General features: G+C 43.8%; 1 protein-coding gene across 1 annotated transcript; it reads right to left on the bottom strand.

The window, feature by feature from the left end:
• Positions 1-593: 593 nt before the first annotated feature.
• KCNA10 (potassium voltage-gated channel subfamily A member 10) lies at positions 594-2,147 on the bottom strand. The gene has a single exon (XM_044450898.1). It carries the CDS (start codon positions 2,145-2,147, stop codon positions 594-596), a length of 1,554 nt encoding a protein of 517 aa, XP_044306833.1.
• Positions 2,148-11,783: the final 9,636 nt, after the last annotated feature.

The following is an 11,783-nucleotide window of genomic DNA, read 5'->3' as shown; positions in this document are numbered from 1 at the left end:
CCCCAGTTCACAACCAAATTGGGTCGCGAACAGAAATTTCAGGAAAAAAATCCTCAGGTCGCAAACTCTGCATCGGGTGACGATCCCAATCATGCCCGTCTTCCTCCCAGTGCACCTGCGATTGCACCCATCTCACCCCCCCCCACCCCGAGCACTCCCGCGATTGTGCCCTTCTTCCCTGTGATTAAAAAAATATTTACAGAACAGATTAACTTTATTTACATTGAATCTTATGGGAAAATTTGACTTGGCTCACAACCAATTTGGGTCATGACCAGAGTCCTGGAATGGATTAAGTTCGTGAGCCAAGGTACCACTGTATTGATATCAGCACAGAGAAACAAAATACTGGGCAGCCTAGAATTTAATTATAAAAAGAGACAGATAAGCAGGGAGGAGAGATAAGAAATACTCTGTTTATTTGAAAAGCCACAAGAAATCCAACAGCAAAAGTTAGAGACTGAAAAACGAGAATGAAGTTCTGCCTTTAAAAAAGGTGTGTGTGGCAGGGGCGGATGAGGGCCACAAGGTGAACACGTGGTGCCCCAGCCAGAGCCCCTCAGCCCCCTAAGACTCCGCTCTTCTGTGACTGCTCAGTATCTTTTTGTCTTGCCTTGCGAGTAATTTTCTTTTGTATTGTTCAGGGAGTCCATACTCCCATTCCCTGTGACTACACTGTTTAGTATTCTCTCTACCTCTCTGGGTAACATCTGTCTCTCTTCGTTCTCTGTCTCCCTGTGGTAGAAATAGTTAAAATTTGAGACAATGACTGGCACGGGAAGTGCAATGGTGAGCACCCCTGCAATAGCACAAAGAGTCCCCACTATCTTTCCTCCCAGGGTGGTTGGACACATGTCTCCGTAGCCAACAGTCGTCATGGTGACCACAGCCCACCAGAAGCCATCAGGTATGCTGGAGAAGTGCGACTCGGGCTCATCCACCTCTGCAAAGTAGATGGCACTTGAAAACAGAATGACCCCAATGAAAAGGAAAAAGATGAGCAATCCCAGCTCCCTCATGCTGGCCTTGAGGGTCTGTCCCAAGATCTGCAGTCCCTTGGAATGCCGGGAAAGCTTGAAGATGCGGAAGACCCTGACGAGACGGATAATCCTGAGGATGGCCAAGGACATGTTCTGTTGGCCGTTTAGCTCACTGTGCTGAATCAGCTCAGTAGTGAGGGTCACAAAATAAGGGATGATGGAGACAATATCAATGATGTTCATAATATTCTTGAAGAACTCAGCCTTGCTAGGGCAAACAATGAACCTGACAAACAACTCAAAGGAGAACCAGATGATGCAAGCGGTTTCTATCACAAAGAAAGGGTCTGTGAAAGTATTAGGGGCCTCCATGGCATTGGTTAGGTTGTTAGTCTCGTCCTTGAGATCCTTGATCTCTCTCTCATCTCTAAACTCAGGTAAGGTCTCTACACAGAAAATGATAATAGATATGACAATAACCAGGACCGAGACCAAAGCCACACCCCTGGCTGCGCTAGAACTTTCAGGGTACTCAAAGAGTAGCCAGAACTGTCTGTGAAAGTCATTGGTTGGCAGCAGAGTGACTGGATCCTTAATAAAGCCTTCATCTTCTCTGAACTGGTCCATGGCTTCTTCACCTAGCTCATAGAATGTGATCTCGTCTGCAAAGACATCTATAGGGACATTGGCTGGGCGCCGGATTTTCCCCCCAGACTGATAGTAGTACAGTATGCCATCAAAACTGGGCCTGTTCCTGTCAAAGAAGTACTCATTCCTCATGGAATCGAAGTAATGTATCCTCTTCTCTGGATCTCCAAGGAGGGTATCTGGAAACTGGTTCAGAGTCTTGAGCTGGGTCTCAAATCTCAGCCCTGCAATGTTGATGATGACTCTCTGGTCGCCCTCATCCATGCCCACATTCTCTGCCCCCAGCTGGTCACAGAATTCAGCAGACAGTTTGGAGAATATGGTCTCATTGTTGGTGTTCTCACTGTTGATGAGAATCCTCCAGTTGGACAGGAGGCTGGCACAGCTGGAATGCTCTTTGTGAGACTGGCCAGCAGCACTGAGGTCGTTTGAAAAACAGGGATCTTCCACTGGCTCATCAGTGTTGTCAAAATTCACCAATGACACCTCCATTTCCTTCCAAGTGGGTATGTCCATCATATGGGTGTAATCAGATTAGCAGCATAAATCCCCAGTTTAGATACCAGGAGCGGTCGTCTTTCCCACGCTATGATGATCTGCAAGTGAATAGACAGAGAGACAGAGAGGATTTATGAGAGTGTGTCACTCTCTTGCACAGAATAAAATAAATCTGGCTGCAGGATAACTCTTCTTTAAACAAACAGAATTAATTGTCGTTAATGCTATTACTTAGCACTGCTGCTATTATCCCCCGAGGGAGGATTCTGGTAGGTGTTTTACAGGCACTCATGATGGCAGCAGCGATGGCCAGACAGTGCCCAAGGTTATAGGGTTTTACAGGGGCAGCCTCTTGGATGCCTCCCAGAAATCTGTAGCATCTGCTCTTTTCCTGGCACCATGGGTTACTGATTCAAAGAAGAGCTTCAAAGTGAAGATGTTAGGGAGGGATCCTATGTACCTATGTACCCAAAAGATTTTTTGGGAGGAGAGCAGGGCAAGGGCAGAGAAAAGCTTGCCAAAAGCCCCTCAGGCACAGGCTGTTTTAATTATTATTGCACTGTACTTGTATCCCGGCTTTCTTCCTCTTGCAAGGATGCTTACAACGTTCTCCTCCTCTCCAGTTTAGCCTCATGACAACAACCGTGAAGCTCACTTTGGTGGCTTTGGGCCAGTCACTCACTCTCAGCCTAACCTACCTCACAGGGTTGTTGTTGTTGCAAGAATAGAATGGAGCTATGTATGCCTCCTTGGGTTACTCACAAGAGGGGGGAAAAGGCGGGATATAAGCAAATGCAGGGAGGGGAGTTAGGCTGAGAAGCAGTGACTGTCCTGAGTCATGCAGGGAGCTTCCCAGCTGAGCAGGGACTAGATCCCAGATCCAGAGTTCTAGCCCAGCACTCTGAACTGCTACCGCACGCTGGCTCTCAGTGACCAACTATAAACAGAAATAACCTTCATGGGTTGTTTGGATGAGTTCAAATTTACCCTGTTTGTTACTAAACATAAGCCAGGGAGCCTGACTTCATGCTTCTGGGAACCACATTTATTTGGCTTCTTATCACAAGCAGAAGTTGTCATTTGACACATAACCAGTTTCTGAGAAAGAAGTTTGCAGAGGATCCTGCTTCTGCAAAACTGCAGTTTATTTTCCGTGGGAAAAGAGCTGTTGCTGTAGGCTCTTGCGAAAGCAGAGTTACAAAGCAAAGTAGCAGTGGAGCTTACCTCAATCTCAGCATACCCTGACCTTTCCAACACAAAGAATTTAAGAAGAGAAGGTCTAGAGCAAAATTGTGTTAACTAGAATTTGAGCTCTTGCTACTAGTGAGGCTGGTATTTGGATAGTCTGTAAATAATTGAATGGAATTGTTAGAGCTTCAAAATGAGAAATGGATACTTTTGAGAAAGAGCTAATGCAAGCACAACTAGATTGCAATTGTATGCATTCTGGGAGTTAGCTGCATTGAAAAAAAGGGACATATACCTTAGTAGATACTTATTTATTACATTTCTATGCCTCCCATAGCTGAAGGTCTTTGGGCAGTTTACAAGAATCCTCATTCAAGGCCATCATGTCCCACCCCTTGCTCAATACAAGACTCAGGTCTCTCCCCCACATTCTAACCAGGCCGGATCCTGCTTAGTAGCCAAGATTAGGCAGGATCAGGCACTACAGGCTATACGGACATGTACAGGAATGCACTGGTAATCATAGAAGGCTTCTTTACATAATAGATTGATCTGTTGTGACTTCTATTTTCATAGTGGAAGAAAAAGTGCATTCTTTACAGGGTTTTTCCCCAGAGGTTTGTATTTCTCTGCCTTTCTAAATTTCTTTTAATCCACCAACCAAGGTGGCACTGTGATATAAGTGCAGTATAGCAGATGTATTATTTTGCTCCAATACGTTGTGGTTTTAAATTCAAAATCATGGTCATAACTCCTGTCCCCTGCTCTTGATATATGGGAACCAAAGAAGAATTTTTAAAACTTGTGTTTATGATCTTTGCGTAACTCTAGTTGTTAAAAAGCTGACATTATTGCGCTCAAGACAACTGCATTCAAAAAGTGAGCAGTGGGATTGGCCAAGGAAAAGTTGTCCTGTCTTGAGAAAGCATACCTAATTTACAAAATTTCTGGAAAGGATGCACATCAGACTCAAAGAAAGCCCCAAATTCCAGCTACTTCAGTACAGTTCCTCTGCTTCTTGAGGTGAAACAGGTTTTCCTTGGGACCTACAAGAACTGAAGCGAAATGAAGTTTTGTTGCTGACTCATGTATAGTCAATAATGGGAGATATAGAGACTTCACGCCTCCTGCAAATAGTGTGTCTTCATTTTCTTTCTCTAAGCCAAGGCTGCATAACCTATTGGTTTCAAGAATACCAAACAGGCAATGCCTAGTAGCATTTCATAGAATCATAGAATAGTAGGGTCAGAAGGGTCCAAGAAGGCCATCGGGTCCACCCCCCTGCTGGTGTAGGACGCCACTTACACCATCCCACTCACATAACTGTTTAATTTCTTCCTGAATGTCCCTAGAGTGGATGAACACGCAACCTCTCTTTGCAACTGGTTCCACTGCCCTATTGCTCTGACAGTTAGGGAATTCCACCTTGTGTCTAGCCTGCACCTGGTGTACTGTAGTTTAGGTTCATTGTTCCATGTTCCAGAAACTGGGATGAATGAGAGGAGGTCTTTTCCTTCTTTGTGACAGCCTTTGAAGTATCATTAGCAGGTGCAGGGAGATGCCTGGCAGGCTGCACAGCGCCTGCAGGCCTTCCTTTTGCACTCTGCTCTAAATGCTGATGGGGCTGAGTGACTGGCAGATCCTGAATGGTAGAGAAAAAAACTCTCAGGTACCTGAGTTCAAAAAAAAAGTTTGTTTTGCCCAACATGTATTGAAAAAACATGTTTCCCCTTCCTCAAGGGTCTCTTATCTGTTTTTCAGGAGAAAGGAGATAAAGAATGATATTACATCCCTGAAGAGTGGGTGGGAGAGAGAATTTTTCTGAAATGTATTGGTCAAACAAAACATTTATCTTCAGATCCCTGAGATTCCCCCCCTTATTTTCAGTGATACATTAGTCTTCCCTTCTTGGTGTTTTTGTTTGTTTGGGGGTGACAGGTCTAATTTCTAAAGCTAGGGCACATTTTAACAAGAGTTCCCATCACTGTGCTTTGGGGGAAGGCAGGGATGGAACTCAGAGATGGCCAGTTCTCCAATGCCAGGAAGCAGCATCTTAAAACTTAAGACTCTTTGTTATTTCTGTAGTTACTGAGTTACAGACCATTTTTTACCAAAAGATGAATATTTTTGACTGTTTTCAGATGTGAAAAAATTATCAGAGCCTCCCTCCCAGTATTTGTGCCACATGTCAGTGCAGAACAAAGTGTAGAAGTAAAGTATGGCTGGGGATAGCAAAGAGAAGGTACTATCTTGTGTTTTACTCATATATTGTCTTCTTCTACAGCTACAATGATAAGCTTTCACTCATGTACCACTGAAAGGAAACAGAGCGATTTTGAGAGCACAGTGGTAGTGTACTATTGAGGCTATCAAAGCTATTGGGCCTTTAATTAAAAGCTTCCTGCTTCCAGTTTCTGCCAATTTATTAACAACTCACCACAATGTCCTTTGTATGTACATGTTTTAATTACTGCTATCATTACGTTATGTTTTCTTTTTTCATTTATCACAGAAGCACTATTTCAGATCATGGAAAGGAACCAGAAAGTAACTGTACACACATATAAACTGAGTAATTACAGGACAAATCATCATGAACCCCCTGCCTGGCCTGAACAGGAAGCAATTAGAAGGGAAGAACCTACATAAGGAACATTTTTAGTGGTTTTTGCTGAACTGGATTTAGATATTGCATATACATCCATTTTTACTCTGCTTCCAGCTTCCTGTGGAAGAGGAATGCCTCAACAGCATTAGAGGACTGTAGAGGGGAACTGACTGTGTTCTTGAGTAACTCTCATTCATATTGGTGGGTTTTGCATAGAAAAGCATCTCAATGGATCATGCTTCTGTGCTATTTGCACTTGCTTTTCAGATTATCAGAAGATCAACATGGATCAGTGCTATATTGTACTGTGTGCCTAAATGAATGCCTCAGACAAACACACAACCCTCCTCCCTCATGCAGAAATGTTCTTATTCTTTCCACTACATTTTCCTGGCTGAAGTAAGGAAATGCATCCTTTCACCGTAAAGCACTACTTGTGGCTAAAGCAAACACCAGACAAAGCTAAACCTCCTGACAGCCTCCTGATCTGACTTCACAGAGTCTATTTGGCACATAGTTGTTGGCATCCCTTTCAAAAATCAAAGGTACAATGTCTTTGTGATGCTGCAAAGAAATATTTGAACATGCAATGTGTTACTTAGCTTTTAGGGATGATTTTAAACAGAAAGTTGTTTCATTTACTCTTCTCTATAAATCACCTAACATCTGCTTCAAAAATCTGATTAACTAATACCCTTTATCTTAAATCCCCACTGAAAAAAGAAATAAAGGTCATTTTAGGAGTTAGAGAGTTTTTTCCATCACTTTCTATTTGTGAATTAGTTTATTTATGCTGTGCTTTCTCAACACCCTCCCCCCCTTCCCCAACCCCATCCCATCTCAAAATGCATTACATAAAACTAGTTAAGCTTCAGACAAGAAAGAGGTTTGGGGTTTTGTTAAGGACCATTACGCTCACTCTAAATGAGGAAGAACGCAGCGGCAGCCACAACAGAGAAAGCACCCAAAGAGATGCAGCAATGCATCCTCTCCTCCCCGCTCCTCAACTGCTTAGTAAAGATGCGTAGTGAGGGGGGCTTTTTGCTGTGCTGTTTCTAAAGTAACCCTTTGAAACATATTTAGCCTCAGGACTTACCAGACCAGGTTGAGACCCACCATGCATCTGTTCCATGAAAAAACCCAATCATTACAAAAATGTTGCAGGGGGAAAAGTTAATTCATGTCTGCCCTTGAAAAGTTCTTCTGAACAGGATAAAAGCAGCCGGCAGCCAGCATAACTGCCAAGGCTCTCTCCCTGTATTTTGTTAACTTTGCATCCGGAGGACTAGGAGGATGTGGTAACACATGGTGCCGGAGTCCAGAATGTCCCCCATCCTCTGTTTTTGGCTGGCTTCAAGAAGAAAAGCAGAGAGGTAAAGTGACTGCTCAGGACTCAGCAGATTTGCCACTGAAAGATGCTGAAGAAAGCTGGCTAGGTGAAAGTGGCAGGTAAGATCAGATATCCTCTGGGCGCAGTCTTGTCTCTTATCCCATCCCATTCCTTTAAATTCCTTTATCCCATCTCCCTAAACTGCTTATCATCACTATGATAATCATCACTACCACAATACTCCATAGCTGTGGTAGCCCAGACCAGAATATGTTTTCTCAAATAGTCACACTTGGTGGCATGAGCGGCTGAGAGGGAGAATTATTTCCTTGTGTCTCGCCAGGAGCTTTGGCCCAGAGAACGGAACCCTCCACCTTTCATGGGACCATCATTCCATTGCAAACTTTAGCTGCATTTTGAATCCCTATTTCTGTGCATTGTTCCATGCTGATTCCACAAAATGGCATTCTTTAGCCACTCCTTAGTTGTAATCTGCCTATATCAGCCTGGTGACCACCAGATGTGATTCCCACATCCAGGGCTGGCTGGGGATAATGGGAGTTGTAGTCCAACACATTTCTGCATTGCCAGGCTGGGGGGAAGCTGATCTATTTCTATTAAATGTGCTGAAGCACAGAGCCAGGACAGCTATCCATGTTATCGCCTGCACTGTTCCACAGCTGCTCACCTCACCCATCTTTGTCACCAGCAGAACTCCAGTTCTGACTCACAGCAGGTTTGATAGGCAAGGCACATATGGAAAATGCATTTTATTAACAATTCATACCTATGCCGTTAGGATTAGCACTTCTATAGGGCACCTCAAGTGTACAAAGCCCCTAAGTCAGACCACAGTAATTGAGACTTGTCTTCTGCAAAATCTAATGGGATTCAAAAAAAATAAAAGGTCGCAGAATCCTAGCAAGGTGGATAAGCTGTTTTATTATCCCCCTGTGGCAGATGGGAACTAAAGCTGAGAAAGCAGAAGATTGCCTAAGGCTACTTAGTGAATGAATGAGGCAGGATTCAAACCAGAGACATCACCACCTAGTCCCCATGCTATCCTTAACCCCCCTATGACAAGATTCGCACACAGCACCGTCAACATACCACTGCCTTTATAAAGAGCACACCTGGGGGAAAAAGAAAAGCACCCGGTTCTTTTCCAAAGGCACTTGCACGTATTTTGTTGACAGGAACAACACATGGATGGAAGGGGAAAGGACATTTAGCCACACATACTTATACTTTGGCTCAGCTGGCTCTGAGATGAGGAATACCATGTGAAGCCCCAAAGTTGCACCTCTTTTTTATTTTTTGATTTTATTTTATTTGGTGCTAAATTCAAAGCATTAAAGGTGGAGAAGACCTGGCAATCCTACAGGAGGAACACTAGAAAAGAAAATTCTTGGGAACACTTCACTTATTAGCCAACTGCAAATGTTTCACAGCTGCATCTGATCAGCAGAAGGTGTGAATTGGCCTTCGGAATGACACTGGATCACCCTAAGGCCTATGCTCAGATGTGCTACTCTGCACTCGCACGCCAGGGAAACACTGGGGCAGGGGAAGACAGAGAGTTTTTGCTCCCTGTCCTTCCATTTCTAAAGGAACATATGGCATTCCAACCCACTTCGAATAAGAACAAAAGCAATGAACACGAATGGAAGAGAAGCTGTGCCTACCTCTTGCCTAAGGCCACAAGGACAGCAAGCTCCATGAACCAGGAAGTGCTTACAGTCCCTCTGAGGTAGCCGTAGCCTCTCTGAATCCAACAAGCAGCTCATCTTAGTCCAGGATCCTGTCTCAGACACTAGCCAGTTATCGGCTGTCTCGCAAAAGGTGAGAAGAAGCCCTGTGGATAGATGACAGGATAATCTGCTCCCAGGAGCAGCTTTCTCCTGATTGCCTTTCAGCCATCGCTTCTGGACCAGTGGAAGGGCTTATATCAGTTACCAAATAAATAAATAAATAAATTAAGGTGTAAGCTTCTGTAATGAAGCTGTGGATTAGCTCAGCATTTATCCATTCGTTGCTTGTTGTTGTTGCTAGTTGCAAAGTCACGCACAACCCATCGCAACCCCATGGACAACATTCCTCCTGGCCTTCCTGTCCTCCACCATCCCCCAGAGTCCACCTAAGCTCACATCGACTGCTTCAGTGACTCCATCGAGCCACCTCATCCTCTGCCATCCCCTTCTTCTTTTGCAATCTATTGTCCCCAGCATTAGGATCTTCTCCAGTGAGTTCTTCCCTCTCGTTAGGTAGTCAAAGTATTTGAGTTTCATCTTCAGTATCTGGCCTTCTAAAGAGCAGTCAGGGTTGATCTCCTCTAAGACTGACTGGTTTGATCTCCTTGCTGTCCAAGGGACTTGCAGGAGTCTTTTCTAGTACCACAATTCAAAGGCCTCAGTTTTTCGGCACTCAGCCTTCCTTATGGTCCAACTTTCACACCCATTCATTGCAACTGGGAAAACCATAGCCTTGACTATACACACTTTTTTCTGGTGATGTCTCTGCTTTTTAGTATGCTGTCTAGATTTGCCATGGCTCTCCTTCCAAGGAGCAAGCGTCCTCTAATTTCTTGGCTGCAGTCCCTGTCTGCGGTGATCTTGGAGCCCAGGAAGGTAAAATCTGTCACTACCTCCATTTCTTCTCCATCTATTTGCCAGGAAGTGAGAGGACCGGATGCCATGATCTTAATTTTCTTAATGTTGAGTTCCAAGCCAACTTTTGCACTCTCCTCCTTCACCCACATCAAGAGGCTCTTTAGTCCCTCTTCACTTTCTGCCATTAGAGCGGTATCATCTGCATATCTGAGGTTGTTGATATTTCTCCCAGCAATCTTAATTCCACCTTTGATTAATTTATCCATTTAGCCAGTGTTTATTTCTCCTTTATCCTGTTAAATTCTTTGCCTCTCTGCTTCCTGTAGCAGTGAGTTCCACAAATTGGATGTTTCTTGTAACAACAAAGCACACACACACACACACAAAGTGGGAAGGTAGTTTCATGCTGGAACTGTGTTTTCAAAGTAACTGCTGAGCAGGCTTACATATGTCATATGGAGGGCATGTATTTACCTAATTCTCAGTGACAAAATAGCAGGTCCAAAAATTAGAATGCACTACCAAAATTGAGAGAATGTGTCAAACAATAATTAAATGCAAGGATGGGTGTTTTAAAGAGCAATATTCCATTAATTATAGAAAGCTGCCTTTCATTGTGTTCATAGTACAATTACACAGCTTAAACAGATAACTCTACTAATGAAACTATTACAACCAGTATGTCTTTTGAACTCAGTATTTTAAATGCTACCTTCCTTTGTGTATTTCTCCCAGAATATTTTGTTTAGCTTTGAAACTTGCTGGATTCCTTGACAAACTAAATTGCAGCAGGTATCTATAAGAAACAGGGCCTTGTCTGTCTGTCTGTTTTTCTTATTGATTTTTCAGAAAATAAAAGCAGACAGGAAATGGAAACAAGGTGAGGGTTAGTGGGGGTGGAGGCCGGAATGAGCAGGTTTCTTTCTGGCAAGCGTTGCGGTGACAACCTTTCTAGGAAAACCCACTTAGACCCAGTCTATTTAGACATTAAGTTAAGACTTGGCATTGTATTGTATTGTTTCATTTGTGTTCTCCATTCTGCTTTTTGTTGTGTCCTGGTGGCGATGGCTTTATTCTGATTTGCTTTTCTGTTGTTTTTATTGTGCTGTTGTTTGCTTCTACTGTGTAATGTTACTATATTATTGTTGCTATTACATCTTAAGATTTTATTGTGGTACTTTGATCTGATGTGAATGCCTCAGAAAAGTGGGGTACTTTTTAAATAAAACAACACATTCAGGAGGGGGCTACAAAAGAGGTGCCAAACCTGAGACCTGGGAGAGCCAAGCTGTCTCTTCTCCTCTTCCCTCCGGGCCCAACCAGATGGCTGCATCCTTCACTAAGACCCGCTACTTTCCCCCAGCCAGTGACTGCTTGCTGGTTTCCCACTTTTGGTGTGCTTCCTCCTTGTTCTTAGAGGTTGAATCACCTCTTCTGAGGCTGGGCCACTTATTATAAAAAAGCTAAAACTTGCTGTGATTTTTGATATGTGAGGGTCTTGGACCTTCCATCTACCTGCTACAGGAACACACCCTGAGAGCTTTAGCCTTGGGACTTCAGCCTCTGAAACAGAGTCTGCACCCCTGAATATCCTCATATAATTTGATTCTGGCTTTTCGTTCTGGAGCCTATGAGATGGAGAGCAGGGCTGATGCTTCTAAGCAGCTGTGGTGGCAAGAAACTCAACCTGGAACGCCAAAGGACTGGCATCCACCTTTGGCGCACCAGTGGACTGAGGACCTGCCAGTTCTGCACAGATAGGGGCACATGGATCCTTAGCACAATATGCCTCCATGCAGAATGCTGTACATGATGCGACCAATAAATACCCCAACCCTTTCCTCCTGCCTCCATTCCGAATACCTGCTCTTCCTCTCTTACAGCAATGTGTGCGGCTTGCTATATGCATTTCTAAAAAGCAA

Source organism: Varanus komodoensis, unplaced genomic scaffold (assembly GCF_004798865.1).
Source record: "Varanus komodoensis strain SLA01 unplaced genomic scaffold, ASM479886v1 scaffold1, whole genome shotgun sequence".
NCBI lineage: Eukaryota > Metazoa > Chordata > Lepidosauria > Squamata > Varanidae > Varanus > Varanus komodoensis.
The sequence above is the reverse complement of the archived record's forward strand: the minus strand, read 5'-3'. Positions and strand labels throughout refer to the sequence as shown.